The 20,050-nt window shown below is 41.8% G+C and overlaps 2 protein-coding genes across 2 annotated transcripts; one reads left to right on the plus strand and one right to left on the minus strand.

Annotated features, from left to right (window-relative positions):
- Positions 1-407: 407 nt before the first annotated feature.
- On the minus strand, positions 408-1,509 carry Gvqw3 (GVQW motif containing 3). Its single transcript, XM_021656560.2, is given in 2 exon segments — positions 408-671; positions 674-1,509. Coding segments are annotated over 2 exon segments (462 nt in total). The 5' UTR covers positions 1,020-1,509; the 3' UTR covers positions 408-555.
- A 236-nt stretch (positions 1,510-1,745) lies between these two features.
- Thap12 (THAP domain containing 12) lies at positions 1,746-18,591 on the plus strand. The gene is made up of 5 exons (XM_021656561.2): positions 1,746-2,067; positions 7,153-7,273; positions 10,529-10,636; positions 13,532-13,568; positions 15,632-18,591. Exons 1-5 carry the CDS (start codon positions 1,979-1,981, stop codon positions 17,548-17,550), a joined length of 2,274 nt encoding a protein of 757 aa, XP_021512236.1. The 5' UTR covers positions 1,746-1,978; the 3' UTR covers positions 17,551-18,591.
- Positions 18,592-20,050: the final 1,459 nt, after the last annotated feature.

The following is a 20,050-nucleotide window of genomic DNA, read 5'->3' on the forward strand; positions in this document are numbered from 1 at the left end:
TGTGAAGCAGGCTGAAGCTGTAGGGCTTCTTTTGCTGTCCTCTCAGAAAAGTGTGGCTCCCTGGGCACAGAAATAGACTCCTATCCCCGCTTCTCACTGGCATGATTCCCTAGCCGGCATGATGTGCAGGGCAACACAAACTCAGGTGCAGACGCCGAAGAGGGCCAACTTGTTAAGCCAAAGAAATCAAGAACTTAGAACCAAAAGTCAACAGCCACAAGCCTTCCAAAATAGTGGAGAACAGCAAAGAAGAGGACCTCCTAGTTCAGTACTGTAGGAGGACCCTGCCAAGTGTGGAGGAACATAAGACAGGAAACAGATGACAAGCAGATGAAGACAGCTTCCTGGCAACGTTCTGGCTACCTTAGGCTCATTTCACCGGGATGTGAACCAATCCTGAGGAAAGGGTGGGAATGCTTGCTGAGGATGGCCCCTGCAGAAGCTGGCTGGCAGGGGCCTGAGTGTGTGGGGGGGAGTGGCTTCTGGGATTTGACACAGGCAGAAAAATTTCCCCACCAGCCCTCTGCTGCAGATGACTCCACATATCAGAGCTTGTTATCTTTTCTTCACATATAAGCTGGCTTTCTTAATCTCCTTTGAATGGTCAGGTGGGAATTCAAATTGCTCAAGTTTATGCTCATCCTTCAAAATACTCGCTATAACTTTGGCATTTTTCTCATGTTCAAGTTTTCTTTCAGAGTGAGTCTAACGGTGTCTTTATCTAAATTTAATTCTTCAGCCATCATTCTCAACGCTAACTGCTTGTTGGAGCAAACCACCTCCTTGACTTTCTGGGTATTTTCATCCGTCCCGTGGGTGACTGGGCGACCACTTCCTGCATCCTCTCGGACATCTTCCCGCCCTTCTTTAAACCTTTTGTGCCAGTCAAAAACTCGAGCCCTCGACAGCACTCCAACCCCATAGGCTTCTTTCAAAAGATGGTAGGTCTCACTTGCAGACTTGTTCAATTTCACGCAAAACTTGATAATAATCCTTTGTTCTAAATAGCGGTCACTCATTTTGGCACTAAGCCATACAGGAACGGTATGAGGCCAGGACTGTGGGAAACCTGAGGTACTCCTCTCTAGGGTGCTCCTGGACTAATCATTTCCTATTCCTGCGCCTCTGGAAGCCAACAGGGAAGTTACTGCCTTTCTGATTTTTTTGCCCTTGGCGTCTAGTCGAGGCGTGAGGCTGTCAATCTCGCACTAGGGGGGTCATAGAGTAACCAAGAGGCAAAGCTAGGAAAAATTAAATCCTCTACAACCCAATGTTTGCGTCCAATCCGTGCGTGTAGTCTGCAAAGCAGTCACCAAGGTCGTCCCGAATCTGTGGCTCTCGAGAGTCTGTGGACGTATGAACAATGGCAACTTAAACGGGCAGGGAAGACGCAGCCTTGATGGAACGTTCGAGCTCGGCCCAGACCGGCAGACACCCGCACACAGCAAACCCACCGAAGTAACCTGGGGTTCTGCTCGGGAGTCCCGGGAGGCTACGCCGCATGCGCAGTTTCTTCCCAGCGCGGGTTGGGTGGTGCGCATGCGCACGAAAACAGCCGCGTCGGACTCGGCGCCACACCCGGCCAGACGCGCTCGAGTGCGCATGCCCGCCCGCAGGAGAGGTCGCTGGCGCGGAGGGCGGGGGAGGAGGGCTGAGGGAAGAGAGGGCACCCTCGAGCGCCGGGGTGCATTGTGGGAAGGAGGCGGCAGCGTCCCGGGCGGGCTGGAGGTGCAGCAGCGGCGGCGGCGGCGGTAAATCCTCCCGGCCGCACACAGCAGTGTGGAGCCGCGGCCCCAGCCCAGCCTCGGCCCGCGCGCCCCTCCTGCCCCTCGCGGCTCCGCGCGCCGGCCCCTCCTCCGCGCGCGGCCTCGCGGAGCCGGCCGGCCGGCCCGGCTCCCCTCCCCGGCCCCGCGGGGCGGCCGAGCTGCCCTGACGAGGCGGGGAGGGGAGGGCTGGACCGGCCGGCGGCCGAGCGACCATGCCGAACTTCTGCGCGGCCCCCAACTGCACTCGGAAGAGCACGCAGTCCGACCTGGCCTTCTTCAGGTTCCCGCGGGACCCGGCCAGGTGAGCGGGTCACGGAAGCGGCGGGGACCGCGGCGCACGTGCGCTCGCGGCCACCCGGCCCGGAGGGTGCCGCCCGGGGACGCGACGGTCGCCCGGCTCGGTTCCGTAGCTGTCAGAGAAGGGTTAGGACTTCCAGGCTGTGGTCGCGGGGGCCCTGCCTTCCTCCGCGTCACCCGTCTCTTCTGGGACAGCGTTTCTGTGGGGAGTCGGGCCGCTTTCTTTGATCTTAAATCAGGTCACAACTGCCGCCTCCTTAGGGACTTGTCATCACGATGTTCAAATGCAGACCGTTACGCATTGTCTCCCTCCGTTGTTGTGGGGACCCGCGGAGAGTGCGTGTGAGGGCGTGGGAACAGGTATTGAGACTTAACTCTTTGGGAGGTCGCCCTCCCGCTGGGTAGGACTTTTAGAGACTTAGTGTGATGGGGACTCCGTGTGATTGGCTGCAGGTGTTTCACACACAGGGCTGGCTCTTGGTTCATTCATTTGAAAATCAGTGCTTAACCGTGTTTGAAGCACTCCTGTCAGGTGCTGGAGACCCGACTGGATTCAGTGACGTCCGCAGAAAGCGCGTAGTCCATGGAGGGAGCAAATCTGTCAACAGGCATTGGAATGCAGCATGGCATTTATTAGTCGAGCAGATATTTATTGAAAGCCTACAATTGGTAGAAGTTGTCCTGAGCACTAGGGTGGATGACCCGAACCAGTGAAAGTCGCGGCTCTTGGAGGTTACATTCAAGCCTTGGGAAATTGGCTAGTAAAATATTCATGATAGTGCGTCCAATAATGAAAAGTATCCTGAAGAAAAATACAGCAGAGTGTGGAAGGGATTTTCGCCAGGGAGTAGCTGGAAAGACAGCTCAGCGCCGAAGGGCCCTTGCTGCACTTGCAGAAGACCTGGGTTCTGCACCAGCCTCAGGTGACGTAACACAGTCACCGCAGTTCAGGGGATCCCACAACCTCTTCTGGCTTCGTGGGTACCAGGCACGCGCGACCTGCAAGACACTCATGCACATAAAGTAAGAGTTTTAAAAGGAAGTATAGCTAGGAGGTGGCACACGCCTTTAATCCCAGCTACTTGGGAGGCTGACGCAGGTGGATCTCTTGAGTTCGAGGCCAGCCAAAGCTACACAGAGAAACCCTGTCTTGAAAAACCAAAGGTAAAAAAAAAAAAAGTGTAACCAGAGAACTGAGCATGGTGACATGGTCTATAATCCCAGCTCTGAGGAGGCAGGAAAATTGAGTTTTGAAGTTGACCTGGGTTAAACTAAGTCTCAGGCCACCAAGGGCTATAGTGTGAGATCTTGTTTAATTCATCCATTTAAAAAAAAAAAAGAAAGAAAAAGCCCTGTAACAAGGGAGGCACAAACTGCTATTTTGAACAAAGGGAACAAAAGTCTCCCCACAGTGAATTTGAGCAAAAAAAGAAATAAGGGAGGGGACAGTCATGAGATATGTTGGAAAAGCATCTGGAAACAGTAAGAGTGAAGTCAAGGCCTGCTGATGAGGTGTATAAGGAGTCATAAATTGTTTAGGAAATTGTTGCCTGTGGAAAACACTCTGGTATTTATTCCCAGTCAAGTGGGAGAGTTTAGAGTTGAGGGAGTTTTTAACAGGATTACTGGCTGCTTTTTAGCTGTAGGGAAGCAAAGGTGAACCCATTGGAAGACCTGCGATAATCCAGATCAGTAGAAGTGGAGGAAGAGGTAAATTGATGCACTTAGTACGGTTTGACAGTGAAACCAACAGGATTCACTAATAGTTTGGGTGTGGGTTACAAAACAGTCAAGGGTACCTCCCGAGATTCTGTGTGTGATGTGAGTTTAGTGAGGCACATGTATGAGTGTGGATGTGCAGAGGCCAGAGGGGACTTAAGGTGTCTGTCCTCTCCTTCCTTTGAGACAGGGTCTCTGAACCTGTAGCCAGGCTAGTGGCCAGCAAACCCCAGCAATCCTCCTGTCTCCACTCCCCACAGCACCTGCACAGCTCTTTCTGTGAGTGCAGCAGTCTGAACTCGGCTTCCCATGCTTGCAAAGTAATTCTCCCGCTTAGTCTTCTCTCTAGACTCCTGAGATTTCAAAATAAGAAAGACTGGGAAACAACAGTTTGTGTGTGTGTGGCGGGGGGTATTAAAGGTTTGGTTTGTAATGTGACATCTGACAGGCTTGGTAAGCATTGGAGAGATGGCTTCAGCCAAAGGATGGAATTAGATTAGAGCTTGATTAGCATGTATGAGGCTCTAGGTTCTGTCCCCTGTACTGGGGGAAAAATAGGTATCTTTATACCACATATGGACTGGGGGATCTTTTTCTCTTTTCTTTTTCTTTTTTTTTTTTTTTTTTTTTTGTTGTTGTTGTTTGTTTCCTTTCTCTCTCTCTTTTCTTTTCTTTCTTTTGAACCAGAGTTTCTCTGTGTAGCTGTAGCTGGCCTTGGAACTTACTTTGTAGACCACACTGGCCTCAAACTCAGAGATCTGCCTGCTATGTCTCCTGAGTACTGAGACCAGAGGTGTGCACCACCACCCTTGGCATAAATTTCTGGGTTGTTTGTTTGTGTTAAGACATGGTTTCTCTGTGTATCCCTGGCTGTCCTGGATTGGCTTTGTGACCAGTCTGGCCTCAGAAATCAAACTGCCTCTGACTCTGCTGCGATTAAAGGCATGTGCTACCATGCCTGGCTAGATTTCTGTTTTAAGTCTATTTATAAATATGTTTATATATTTTGAACCAACCTTGGATATGTGGTTTGTGGCTTTTTAAAAGAGATCTTTGTCTATTCAAAATGTACTTAATTTATTTATTGGAAAAATGGGCTTTCAGGCTAGCCTAGAATTCACTGTTACTCAGGCAGGCCTTGAACTAGCTACAATCCTCCTGCTTTACTCTCCTGAGTGAACCACCATGCCTAGCTTGTTTTATCTTTAATATTTAGATTTATAGTCACCCAGAACATATTTTTGTTTATGTTGTGAAGATTTATTTATTTCCTATTGATATCTTACTCAGTACTGTTTTTTTTTTTTTAAGACAAAAAAATTTATCTTCACTTCTGTTTAATGCTACTTTGGGTTTTTTATTGTTTTCGAAAGATTTTTTTGTTTTGTTTTGGGGATTGAATTGAATCAGAAAATCAATTTAGGGGGAATGATTTGTTTAGAGTTAAATTTTTCATGAACTTGTGTGCCTCTGTGTTTAAGAGAGACTTTATACATCTTTTTGTTCCCAATATTTATTCCTAGATGTTTGATATGGAAATGCATAGGATTAGTCAGTTTGACCTTTTTGGCCCACATCTATTCAGTTCTTGAGTTGCTGTTGGTATCAAAGAACTGATTTTACTTTAAACCAGAGGTAGTATGGACAGCAGTATCCTGTGTGGAGGATCTCCAGAAATTGATAATTTAAAAATGTAACTGTAGGAATTTGGCATACTATTTTATAGTAAGGCATTTTTGTGCCTAATATTTGTATTTTGAAACAGAATGTTTATAATCATAATTTACAACTGTGTAAGATATTAAAATATGGATACCTTAGGCATGGTAACTGATTGATACAATACTTTTTTTTTAAACATATTTATTTATTTATTATGTGTACTGTGTTCTGCCTGCTTTTTAGAAGAGGGCACCAGATCTCATTATAGATGGTTGTGAGCCACCATGTGGTTGTCAGGAATTGAACTCAGGACCTCTGGAAAAACAGCCAGTGCTCTTAACCTCTGAGCTGTCTCTCCAGCCCCCGGCATAATACTTTTTAGCTAAATGAAATGACACACAATTTAGGCATATGGCTTTAGTCTAGGTGTGCAAATCATATCAGTCACTGCAGCTTCATCTACTTAAAGAGTACAATAAGTGCCAGGGTTAACATAGAGTAAGACCTAAAAGGAGCGGGGGGCTGGGGTGCATGTCTTTAAGGCCAGCCTTGTCTGTACCTCTGGTTCCAGGCTAGCCAGGCATACATAATGAGACCCTGTCTCAAAAACAAACAAAAATAAAGTAAAAGACATAAAAGAATATATATGTGTATGTTAACATATATTATACTTGTAACATAATAATATACTCTTGTTACAATACATTATAATATATAAATAGGACATGAATTTGCTTTCAAACTTGTGACACTTTTTCCATGGCATAACTTTTGTTTTTCGTAACTTGTAATGAGGGAAAGATCCAGTTGTAACCATTAGGGAATTATTATTAATTATAATGTTTATAATTATTAATTATAAACATCTTAATTTCTTGATCTATATTTACCTTTGGAAAGACTTGGACCCCTCAATAAGTGTTTAGTAAACATTGTTATTTGCTTTTCTGAAATCTTAAGCGCTAAATACAGGTACTTACTTTATTAGCATTTTCAATACTTTTTGTATAATAGTGTGCAGATGCTTTTTCTGTATTCTTGGAGTTTGCTTTTTTTATTTGAAACCTATATTATTGTGTGAACTAAATCTTGTTTGTTATGAAGCGAATGAATATGTCCTTAATGTTCATACGAGGTACTGTGGTTGTTTGTAGAACTGTAGTGCTGGTGGTATCTCACTAGTGAAGAAAATGTTAGGGTGAAATTGTGAAGGAAGTGTTAGGCTGTTGGCATTGTGCTTGAGTAACTGCTGCTGCTGGTGGAGTTCTCACTGGTTCGTAGATGTCTTGCCTGAACAAATTATTTCCTGACTTTGTAGCTGAAGGGTTTATTCTAAAGGATGTCTCCAGATTGTGCTCTCGATAAGGACAGCAGGGATCCATTCTTAATAATACATACTTGCCTTACAGCAAAATTAATTTTTTTGTTTGATTTTTGAGGTCTCACTATGTGGTCTTGCCTGGCTTGAAACTCATTGGAAACTGTCTTCCTCTGCTTCCCAGGTGCTGGGACTAAAGGCGTGTTCCACCATGCCTGGCTCTAATTATGTTTAGACTTGTATGAGAGCTGAGGCTGCTCTCAAATTCAGTCTTTTGCCTCAGTCTCCCAAGTGCTGAGACTATAGGAATGTAATGCTATACACAGCCCAAATGCTAAAATTTAAATTCTGAGTTTATATTTCATAATTTTATTTTGGCTTTATTTATAGATGCCAGAAGTGGGTTGAGAATTGTAGGAGAGCAGACCTAGAAGATAAAACACCTGATCAACTAAATAAGCATTATCGACTATGTGCCAAACACTTTGAAACCTCTATGATCTGTAAAACTGTAAGTAATAGCCAGCTTGGCTTCTATTTCTCTGTTGCTATATTTTGTGTGCATTGTACGTTTTTATTTATTATTGGACTGTCTACCTATATCATCTAAGTTGAAAATGCATTTGGAGTTTAGTAGTATCTTGTTCTCAAAAACTTGATTTTTTTAAAAACCCTGTTCTTGAAGCCCCTTCACTAGAGGTAACACCTTTAAAGCTATTCAGTGTACACGTTTCTATACATGTGTATAGAAAATGTAAGTGTATACTACTGTGTATACTTATACCAAGCAATTTTTCTAGAATTTTTTTTTTTTATGTGGTTCTGGGGCTAGAACCTGGAGCCTTCTGTGTGCTAAGCAAGTACTCTACCACTGAGTTAGCCCCGACCTCTCTCTAGAGCATTCTTGTGAATAGCAGTCTCATTTAGGAATGATATTCTTTATGTTCATGATTTACTGTCCTCTTTTTTTTTTTTTTTAAGATTTATTTATTTTTTACACAGTGTTTTGCCATACACATCACAAGAGGACACCAGATCTCACTATAGATGGTTGTAAGCCACCATTTGTGGTTGCTGGGAATTGAACTCAGGACCTTTGGAAGAACAACCAGTGTTCTTAACCTCTGAGCCATCTCTCCAGCCCGATTTACTGTCCTCTTAAGAACTGACACTTTGTTTTTAGTATTTAATTCATAAGGACTAGCTAGAACAAGAATCAATATAACACAGGTAACATGACAAATGTTCTCGCACACTGACCTTTCCTTTCTGGGCCCCTCTTTCTAAAGAGATCAAACCAGGTGGCCTTTTCTGAATTGTTACTTAAAATTTCTAATGTTTTAGGACTGTGTTATTGCTGTGAATCATAAAGGCAGAGCCAGGCAGATTTGATTGACATGTGTGAACCACTATAAAAACTAATAAGGAAGAGTGTTGTAAATCCATAGTGTTCTTACTTAGGTATAATTAACATTTTATATTAGGTTTAGTATAGACATAAACTTGACTTGAAGGTACACTATATAATTGTGCAGCAATTTTTTAATATTTTTTTCAGATGCATTTTGCAGAAGCATCAGAAAACTAAAGAATGATTGGGTTATTTTATTCCTCAATATTGGTTGAAGCAAATACTTGTGAAGTCATTGGGAGGGAGCAATTCTGGTTCAACAATTTAATCACAAATATTTCAGAGACTTTTTTTTTTTCCTTGCCTTGTTACAAGCATAATACTGATCAGCCAAAAGGTTTCATATACCTAAAAAGCAAACTACTTTTGTGTTCTTGACATTAAGTAAAAATATCAAAAATTAAATACATGAACCAGGCCTTTTTAATTTTTATTTTAGTATAGTAAATATAATCTTTTAATTGCATAATTTCAACCAGATTAATTTGAAAATTTTAAAATATAGCTCCCTATTGTAGCTGACTTTATTCAGCATATAGAATAGAAAGATTAGCTAGTTTTGCTTTTTTAATTTTCCAGAGTCTTTCATCTTGAATAAATTAATGAAAATGTGAGAAATGTTTTTTCTGTTTGTGTAAAACAAGCAGCTGTTGAAAGCTGGCCTATACAATAATTGTATTGAAATATGTAAGCTCTTTGTCTTCATTAGTTTGGCATTTAAGATCTTGTTAACATACATGAGTAGTTCTGCTAAAGCCAAAATTTTTATTATCTTTGATGTTGAGTAAGGTCAGTGTAGTTCCTTTATATTAGCAAAGATTAAATCTTGGTATAAAGTTTAAAATTGTTCATATGAGTTAGAGATAATCTTCCTGAAATGTGTATTTTATTTATTTATTTATTTGGATGTCTTATTCCTCCCCCAGTCACCCAGCTATTTGATGTGAACTGTTTATTTTGAGACTTTGTCCATAACCAATCCCAACCCAAACTTTCTGGTAGACTGAGAGTATTTAGTCCAGCATAGAAGCTGAGTATCACTAAGAAATTACAAAAAAAAAAAAATAATTACATTTTAGCTTGGCCTGGTGGCTCTACATGTACTGTAATTTCTGCAGTCAGGAGGCAGAGGTAGATGGAATTGTGAGTTGAGGCCCACCTGAACAATATAATGAAACCATGTCCCAACATACCAAAAATTAAATATAGTAATAATAATAAATCAAGACTTTCTTTTATTTTCTGTGATGTGTGAGATTGAATTAGGAAACACTCATCCTAAGTAGCAATTCTCTCAGAGTATTTTCATTCTCTCTTTGGTTGGAAGACAAGGAATCTGTTCCACTTAGATATATTTTCCTGTCCTATTTTTCCAACCTTCGTTACCAAGGTAAAGCAATTTAGAGAGCTCATTTTTTTTTTTTTTTTAGAAATCAGCTTTGAAATAATCATTACTTCCAACCAAGAAAGTCCCCCACCCCACCCCTGCCTTCTCTCTTTTCAAAACAAGGTTTCTCTCTGTAGCTTTGGCTGTTCTGGACTCTCTTTGTAGACCAGGTTGGCCTAGAGCTCCCAGTGATCCACCTGTCTCGGCCTCTGTCTCCAGAGTGGCATGCACCACCACTGCTGGGCAAGAAAGTTCTTTCAGATGAACTGTAATTTGTGTTTTTCGCTGTAACTGGAGGGAGAAATAAAAACCACTGTCTCTTTGGGCTAGCTAGTGGGATAACAGTTATTCATCAGTTACTCTCCTTAATTAATGTCTTGTCCCAGCTTCCTCTTGGCTTACTATGGAAGACTGTCACTGCTTCAGACAAGGCACAAAGCAGAGCAGAGGAAGGTGCTTCTTCAGTGATATGATCATTGGGTCAAGAAGGAAGTTTAGAAATACCTAATTGAGTGTTGGTAGAGCTGTGGTTGTGTATTTTGTTATCCTTAGTATGTTAATAATTTCATTTTGGAATATGATCTACTCACACCTGACTCCTATTTAGAAAAAGAAAGTGGGGTCTAAAAAGGGAATTAGTTTTACTAGGGCTTCTTAATGAGTTGTTAGTTAAGTTAATGTTACTGTGTCTTTATATTTCCTGGTACTAACAACAGCAGTGGTATGAACCTCAGGTAAGGTCAATGTTGTGATTGACCATGAAAGGGTGTAGATCATTGGGAAACGTGATTCCTATAGATTTGGTAGCTCATGGAAGGACAGAAAAGGTAAGCTCTCCAGAAGGCATTGGAGTTTGCAAGTCTGTACTTTAGAGATAGGTAAAGAAGTGCTGGAGAAGTCATTAATGTAGAATTTTATTTACCTTTTTTTGAAGGACCATCTCTGAATTGGTACTTTTTTTTTTTCAGAGTCCTTATCGGACAGTTCTTCGAGATAATGCAATACCAACAATATTTGATCTTACCAGTCACTTGAACAATCCGCATAGCAGACACAGAAAACGAATAAAAGAATTGGTATGTGTGGCTCTTCAGCTTTCCCATCTCTCCATAATCCTGTTAAACAAGTATGGAAGCATTTGTTAACAATTTATCCAAGTTCTGTGTCTCACACGTAGTATGCTAGGAAATGAATGCAATGCTTATTAAGACAGTCTGTCTTAGTACTAGTTAAATTGGAAAAGCTTTCCAAATATAGCCAGTTGGTGCTGTTTAGTTGGAGCAAAGTGTGCTGTTGATTACAGGCCACTAGCTCATTGCTTTCCTGGGACTGAAGCAAGGAAAATGAAACTGGTATGTTTCCAGGATTCAGCACAAAAGAATAAAGAAAAAGAAAGTATTGGAACTTGAGATCTGAATTGTTTTAGAGAGAAGGATTTCACTATTTTTGTTGACAGGTTCTAGAAAAAGTTTAAGGAGCTTTGTATTAAACAGACTTTATGTAAACCTTAAAAAAAAAAAAAAAGCTTTGTATGTCGTATAAAAAAAAAGAAGCTTTGTACGTCGTATTCTTTATTTATATGTGCTTTTTTCGTCCTTTGCTACCTTTCAGATCTGATAGCTGAAACCAGCCTATCTTTTGTTAACCTTAGGTGAACACGATTACTGACAAATTACCACTATCAAGGCCCTTTTTGTTCAGTTAGGGTCCATTTTTGTAATTATTTCTACATTAATTAAATACACATGTCATGGCATGCATATGCAAACTCAAGGGCAAACTTTAGGAATTGATCACTCCTACCTTTGGAGCCCTAGGACGGGCTTGTGAGGCACAAGCCATTACCTGCTAAGCCAGCTTCCTGCTTAGCTCCCCTTACCTGGTTTTGAAAACAAGATCCTGTTGTTAGCTCTTCAGAGGTTTGGGTTTTTGTTTTGTTTCAATGAAAGTTTGCATATTGTAGATACTGCTCCTAAAAGTTAGGTGGGACTCAGTGAAGTCCTCATTGCTTGGAATAGGTGTAAGGTTTTCTTTGCCTGCCCGGTTTCTTGGTTTTCTCTCTTCTTGTGGTTTGTGTTTTCAAAAGTTTGTGATCTTCATCTAGAATTTTTTTAATGTTTTGCTTTCTCTGCTTCTGAAACTATTTCAGTAGTGTTTTGGAATTGATAGTTAATCAGCAATCACTCTATGTGTGAATTATCTTACTAATGTCCTCTTGATTGGGGGAGTATCTTTCTGTTTTGTTTTAAGCTTCCTGGATGTTTTGGCTCATGTGTGTTTATTCCAGCTTAGAGGTGTGACGCTTTCCCACTTTAGCTTAGGCTCATAGGCTTGGTTGTCCTAGACTCTCTTTGTAGACCAGGCAGGTCTCAAACTCACAAAGATCAGACTGCTTCAGTCTCTTAGTGTGCTGGGATTACAGGCCTGTGCCACCACACCTGGCCTTCTCCTAATTCTTTAACTACAGTTATTGTTCTTGTTTGTAAAACCTTGATGTTTTTTTCAAGTGTTAAGTGATGCATAGAGGATACCTATATAGTCCACAGATCTTGTTTGTGCACCTCTATTGTCCTTGAAGTCTGGCATCGTAATTCTCACCTCTCTTCAAGGAATCCACTTTTCCTTCCTGAAAGTTTTTGAAGCTTTTTATTGTGGACATTTATATTTTATTGGACAGGGTTGATGATTTAGTCTGGTAACAATGGTGCTTTTCTGGCATTTGCAGGGCATTGGCTTTAATCCCAAGTACCACCAAAACCTTTTTATTTTTTAAAAAAACAGGTACCATAGTATGTTTTCATTCCCTTTATTATCTAGTCTTTTGACCATTTTACATCTTAGTGTTTCACACTTAATTTTGCTTCCTCGTTTTTCTCTGGTGTTTCTTGTAGATGAATGCTGACGCTTATGTGGCAGTTCTTTGCATTCGCTTTCTTCTGAGTAGTCTGTCCGACGGTAAAGAGCTTAGCCTCTGCCTGTTCTGTGGCTGTTGCATCCCTGTACCATTTTTCATGGCAGGTGCACTTCCACGCTTGGCGTCCGTTAGCTGTTGCCCTCTGGGTTAGGAGGGACCAGTCCAACTGACCAGCCTGCTAATGTTTCTTGTTAGTAGTGGTGTCCGGAGCTGCCATCAAGTACTGCTGTCTCTGGCTTCTGTTGGCACTGTTGTTTTCCTGCCACAGATAGTATAAGAGATTATGATGTAGACATTAGAGAGCATTGAGGGGAGAATTAAAGATAAATCTGGAGAGTTCTTTCTTAGTCTACCTATGAGTGTTGGTTTGGGGCATGGAGTATACCCTATGCTTATTTCTCTTCTGAGCTAATGCTGTCGCTTTCTGCTTCCTAACCACGTCTCATTACCTTTTGTAGGTTCTGTGATTCAGCAGCCTCCTTGTTTAGTGACATCTTTAGGGTTAGATTTATAAGAGGAATCTGTTGCGTCCTCTTGAATTTGATCCTAAGTATTGTAGTGTACCTTCATCCCATTTATTACTCAACACACATTTATCCGGTTAGGATACGTCAGGGAGAAAGCGGTTAAATAGCATCTGCTTTTTCTTTTAGTACTCTATTTTAAACTTGGAATCATGAGCACATTACATAGTTTTGTTTCCTATCATTTTTTGAAGGATGCATTCTACATGAAGAATTGATGCTCTTTGAAGCTAAGGATATAGTTCAGTTGATTACAGTGCTTACATAACAAGCATGAAGTCCTACGTTTGATTACTAACACCACATAAACCAGCAAGGTGAAGGCAAGGTGATCAGAAGTTCAGGGTCATCCCCAGCTACTTAGTGAGTTCAAGAGTAGCCTGGAATACATGAGACACTTTTCTTTAAACAACAACAGTAACAGGACCCTTAAACTCTTAAATGAGAACATTTTTGTTCAATACAGCCTTTTTGTAAGTTTAAGATGATTTACTAGAGGTGATTTTTCTTAATTTTTTTTTTTTCTTTTTTAGAGTGAAGATGAAATCAGGACACTGAAACAGAAAAAAAGTAAGTGATAGTGTTAATGACTCAGCCCTGAATGCCTTTTTAAAAGGCCTTGACCTGGTAAGAACAAATAAATATGTTTTATTTTCAAAACCTCCCTTGAGAGTGAATGTCAAAGTGTGGTTGACTCTGTCCTGCGGCCTGGAATCGTTACAGACTAAAGTCTTAGTTCATTCTGTCTTTGCAAAGGATTGCTGTGCTGTATGCATTGCCATTACAGAGTGCAGAGGGAGTCTTTCTCACCTTGAGGTGCTCTCAGCGTGGTAGTAGTGGCAGACCACAGGGGAGCCCACTCCAATTCGCCCCATGTACCCTGTATACATGACTATTTCTTGGCCTGAGGATTAATTGCTGTAGAAACAATTGGTACATGGGCTGTCGTGTTTACAGAGTCTTTGTAGGTACTGATATGTATGCTGTGCTATCAGAGGGCGAGGCTAGAAGCTGTTTCTTTTCTTAACAGTTGCCCCCATTTCTCCTCCTCTATCCTGTCGTGTTACTATACACATAAGCTTTGATTGATATCATTCTGTCGTTCTGGTGCTTTTTAAATTTCTCACAGTAGTTCCATCATTAGTAATATTGTTTTCCTTTATAGATGAGGAAACAGACTCAGCAAAGAAAGACAGGAAAATATTCAATACAAACAGAGTAGTATAAGACAGGCTGCTGCAGTAACCACACTCTTAGTGTTGTTAGGGTTTCTGATAGCCAGTGGTGCGCGGCCAGTGAGCCTAGTGGAGAGAGCACAAAGTTCAGAACTTGCAGAGTTGTAGCTGCCATTGAAGTACCGAGGGCATTAGTGACAACATGGCCAGGCTTCATGAGGCACTACAGACTCTAGGAAAGGCAACTATGTGGACAGAAGGGCCAGAACTAGAGGAACTTGTATGTGGGTGACTCACGTACGGAAAGGTGTCCAAAGAAGAGAGACTGGAAACACTATATGCTTTGTGCTTTATTGAGCAAATTTTTGAAATAATATAGTAGGATAAATACTTGTTGATTGGAAGTGAAGGGATAAAGGAGGACAGAAGGGAGAAGGGACAGCAAAGAAGGCAAACATGGCAGCCATCCAAGTTAACCTTTTTCTGGGTGGTATATATAATAGAGAAGGAGCCATGGACTCAACTGGGCCCTGGTGAGCTCTGAGAGCCTGGGATGCCTAGAAGTACAGCTTGCACAGTCCCAGTCATGCTAGACTCTACTCTTACCCGGCAGCCTGCTTGTCTCTGGCATCTTGGTGCTTTGACTGGAGTGCGCACACCAGCCACCTAATGTGCCTTCCCTGTCTGTGTCCTACACACTCATGTCATTGCCAAATGCAGCTTTCTGTTCATCTGTTTTCTGTCCCTCGGGGATGCTGTGCAGTTTTTTTGGTGGCCATCTCATAGACTTAAAGAGCTGCAATTTAAATGATTCCTCAGCTCTTAATTCTTTTCCTGAAGCCGTTATTGGCCTGCATGACTATAAACAGGGCAGGTTCCCCATCCAGATATGAAGAGACTAGGCTGAGCTTTCTGGTATTCTAACATTAGCCATGTCCTGTTCTTTGACTGTATTATTCTGGTTTTGTAGAACTGTCATATAGAAGTGTGGCTTAGCAGTTAGGTAGAATTAGCATCTGTGTGGGTTGCAGATTTCATTTTGTTTTTATCCTTGTAAATGTATCTGTGGCTTTGTTATTTACTGTCATTATTTGTCAAGTGGGGTTGATTCCATCTGCCTGAAGAAAGAATGTGATACCTGTAAAATGCTGGACACAGTGTGCCTGTGGAAATACTTGCTCTCTTCACCTTGGCATGGACCGTTTGTCACTCATGTTAATAGTTTGTGAAATGCCTTGTAAGTGTATTAAAAATGGTTCATATTTTATGACAACATTTACGTTTATTAAAATCTGTAGTATTTTCTTTCCTTTTAATTTGTCTTCTACTCTGTTGATGTTCTATTAATGGTGAATGAATGAGTTTGTAGATTTTAAATATTTAGCCAATCAAAAGTGTAATCTGTCTTGTCTTTTATGGTTCCTCATGAATCTGTTTGTAAAACTCTTTGTTTTCCAGTTGAGGAAACTTCTGAACAAGAGCAAGAAACTAACAGCAATGCTCAGAACCCCAATGCAGAAGGGGGAAATCAGCAGGATGGAAATGTGTTGCCTTTAACCCTTGAAGAAAAGGAGAACAAAGAGTACCTCAAATCATTATTTGAGATTCTGATTCTCATGGGAAAGCAGAACATACCCTTGGATGGGCATGAGGCCGACGAGATCCCAGAAGGCCTCTTTGCTCCAGATAACTTCCAGGCGCTCCTGGAGTGCCGCATCAATTCTGGGGAAGAGGTTCTGAGGAAGCGCTTTGAGACCACGGCGGTCAACACATTATTCTGCTCTAAAACTCAGCAGAGACAGATGCTGGAGATCTGCGAAAGCTGCATTCGGGAGGAGACGCTCAGGGAAGTGAGAGACTCGCACTTCTTTTCCATTATCACAGATGATGTGGTAGACATAGCGGGAGAAGAGCACCTGCCCGTGCTGGTGAGGTTTGTCGATGAAGCTCATAACCTGAGAGAAGAGTTTATGGGTTTCCTGCCGTATGAAGCTGATGCAGAGATTTTGGCTGTGAAATTTCACACTACAATAACTGAGAAATGGGGATTGAATATGGAGTATTGTCGCGGTCAAGCTTACATTGTATCCAGTGGATTCTCTTCCAAAATGAAAGTTGTTGCTTCAAGACTTTTAGAAAAATATCCCCAAGCTGTCTACACACTCTGCTCCTCCTGTGCCTTAAATTCATGGTTGGCAAAGTCTGTCCCGGTGATGGGTGTGTCCGTGGCTCTAGGAACGATTGAGGAAGTCTGTTCTTTTTTCCATCGGTCACCACAGCTGCTTTTAGAACTCGACAATGTAATTTCTGTTCTTTTTCAGAACAGTGAAGAACGGGGTAAAGAGCTGAAGGAAATTTGCCATTCCCATTGGACAGGCAGGCATGATGCCTTTGAGATCTTAGTGGATCTCCTACAAGCACTTGTTTTATGTTTAGATGGTATAAATAGCGACACAAATATTAGGTGGAATAACTGTATAGCTGGACGAGCATTTCTACTCTGTAGTGCAGTGACAGATTTTGATTTTATTGTTACCATTGTTGTTCTTAAAAATGTGCTATCTTTTACAAGGGCCTTTGGGAAGAATCTCCAGGGACAAACCTCTGATGTCTTCTTTGCAGCCAGCAGCTTGACTGCAGTACTGCATTCACTTAACGAGGTGATGGAAAATATTGAAGTTTATCATGAGTTTTGGTTTGAGGAAGCCACAAATTTAGCAACCAAACTTGACATTCAGATGAAACTCCCAGGGAAGTTCCGGAGGGCCCAGCAAGGTAACCTGGAACCTCAGCTAACCTCTGAGAGTTACTATAAAGACACTCTCAGTGTTCCAACAGTGGAGCACATTATTCAGGAGCTTAAAGATATATTTTCTGAACAGCACCTCAAGGCTCTGAAATGCCTATCTCTGGTACCCTCAGTGATGGGGCAGCTCAAATTCAACACCTCAGAAGAGCACCATGCTGACATGTACAGAAGTGACCTACCCAATCCCGACACGCTCTCTGCCGAGCTTCACTGCTGGAGGATCAAGTGGAAACACAGAGGGAAAGATATCGAGCTCCCGTCCACCATTTATGAAGCCCTCCATCTTCCTGACATCAAGTTTTTTCCTAATGTGTATGCCTTGCTGAAGGTCCTGTGTATTCTCCCTGTGATGAAAGTTGAAAATGAGCGCTATGAAAATGGACGAAAGCGTCTCAAAGCATACTTGCGGAACACGTTGACAGACCAGAGGTCAAGTAATCTGGCTTTGCTTAACATAAACCTTGATATAAAACATGATCTGGATTTAATGGTGGACACATACATCAAACTGTATACAAATAAATCAGAGCTTCCTACAAGTAATTCAGAAACCATTGAAAATACTTAAAAGATTTTAAAAATGGCTGTTGTCTTATATTTGCTGTTTGGAAGAAAAGCGTAAGGTATAGTAGGCCAGTTAATCACTGCGCACCTTGCCGATAGACCTCCAGTTGAACACTTCATTAGCTATTGGTAATCCACATATTTAAGTAGCCCCTGTTTGAACTCTCATGCTTTCAGTACCTGTCTGTTCTTCCGAAGTTGGCATTGGGAGTACCAAAGTGCTTCTGTGCTAGTGGCACTCTGCAGATGTTTTCAGTTAAAAGTCGTTTTAGATTTAACATTATCACTGTGGATCTAGTTGTCAGTTACTGAGTTATCAGGCCTTTGGAAAATGAATTTTGTGAGAGAAATATATTTTATAATGTGTTACGATGAAGTACACCATTGACCTTTGACTTGTACGAGTTATAGGTGTAAAATCTGTGGTAGCAGCACTTGGAAGGCAGGGGCATGAGAATCACAAGTTTTAGGCCAGTCTGGGCCACATAGTGAGACCCTGTTTCAAAAAAAAAAAAAAAGAATGAGGACTGTGGTGGAACTCTTGCCTAGCACGTGCAAGCCCTAGGCTCATGCCTCAGTACAGCAAAGCAAAAGACAGTAAAATCCAGCTATGTAATGGACAGTCACAGGAATTAGGAGAAAAGTTTGTGAGCTCAGCAAGCAGCTTTCATGTAGATTCTGTCAGGATGGAAGAACCTCAAAGGAACAAGTTATGGCACTGTTCTCCACATTTGGTTGTTGCTGTTTACACTCCTTTGTTGAGCCCACATTTTCACAGGCTTTTTCGCAGGTAAATTCACTTCTGTTTCATGGTGAAGACAGACCCAGAGGCTATCCGTACAGGCAGTGGACTTGTCTGTTTTCTTCTGTCTTTTTACACGATTATGTCTACTGCCTCGTCTTGATTCATAAGCAAAACCTACAAAAATAAATGTTTTGTGGTTTATCTAAAAAATAATACAGAAAAATTGCTGTTATTTTTGGTGAATAAAATCAATTTTGTATAGTTTATTTCAATCTAAATAAAATGTGAATTTTGTTTAAATTTCAGATGAGGTATTTTTCCGAGTCAGAACACATTCTTGTGTATTTTCTTAAAATGTCTATTTTATAATCAGCCTTACAATTTTTACAATTTGAGATGAACTATTTTCTAGTTTTTATTTTTATGTTTGTGTTTTAAGGTGTAGGAAAACAAAATTATATCAGTAACTGATTTGCTAAATCAATATTACGGCCCTTGTGGCTGGTTAAAATGTTGATGGGTGAATTCTATAACTGCAGTTGCGCTGTTTAGTATTGAGGTGAGTTAATGTTCTTTGAGCCTTAGAATTGGAGGTGTTTGCTGCAGCACTGGGTCAGGCCTGGTAGACGTGTCAGATCAGGACACGCAGCTCATTCAGGTTATAAGAAGACCGAATGACTTTATGTTAGAGTTTTGCATGATGCCTTTGTCTTTAACAGAGAGAGCTGACCAATTCAGGGTGGCAGTGAAGGAGACCAGAGATGGCCTGCCGACTATCTAGGTCTTGGGACACTTACAAGTGTTGTAACTGGCTGACACCTGGGCCTGTTCCCGTCACCATATTTCCCACATAAGGCTGTGCTGTGGGGATTAGGTAATTTGTTGTCAATGACCTGCTGCTGCCCAGGCTTAAGGGCTTAAAGAAACAATTTTGCTTTCCACAGTTTTGAGGTTGGTTAAATTAGTCTTTGCAAGTATCATATAAGCTTTCTGCCTTTGGTTGGGAGGTTTGTTGGGTTCTCGGTGGGATGGCTGGGTTTCTCCATGTCGTTAATCTTGTGGCCCTAGTGTACCAAGGGGGCAAGGGGACCTTCAAAGTCTGGACTCAGGAAGTCATGGAGTGTCACTTACACCACATGCTTACTGTCAATGCCAGTCGCTTGGCTAGCCTAGATGGAAGGGATGAGCAGATAAGTTCCCCCTGACAGCAATAGTTGCAAATCAGGTCCCATTTTCAGTCCACCACACCGTGTGTCCAGAGCATTTGAAGGTGCCATCTTCTGTGCTTGTGTGCATTCTTTATTTGGGGGCTTTGCAGGGCTGTGAAAGTCTCATGTATGCCAGCCAACCATTCTGCCAGAGCTGCACCTGGCCAAAACCCTAGTTAACAGGTGTTTTTCTGCCAGGTGTGGTGGTGTGTGGGCTCTTAAGTAGAGAAATTGCTATGGTATGATTTTGAGGCCTGCCTGGCCTCCGTTCTTCCAGACCAATCAAAGTTACAACAGTGAAACCCTTTTTCAATAAACAGAAAAAGGATTTTCACAAATGGATTCTTGGTAGTGGTTGAGTCCGTGGTAGTTGCACAGATAAAATTTTATTTTAATTGTTGTGTGGGGTGTGTGTGCACGTGTGAGTACAGGTGCCCTCGCAGTCCAGAAGGCGTTGGAGGCTCTTTAGCTGGAATTAACGGGTGGTTAACTCTGCCACATGTGGGTGCAGGTAACTGCCCCATCTTCTGCAAGAGCAGTTCTGTTAACCA

Source organism: Meriones unguiculatus, chromosome 14 (genome assembly GCF_030254825.1).
Source record: "Meriones unguiculatus strain TT.TT164.6M chromosome 14, Bangor_MerUng_6.1, whole genome shotgun sequence".
In the NCBI taxonomy this organism is placed as follows: domain Eukaryota; kingdom Metazoa; phylum Chordata; class Mammalia; order Rodentia; family Muridae; genus Meriones; species Meriones unguiculatus.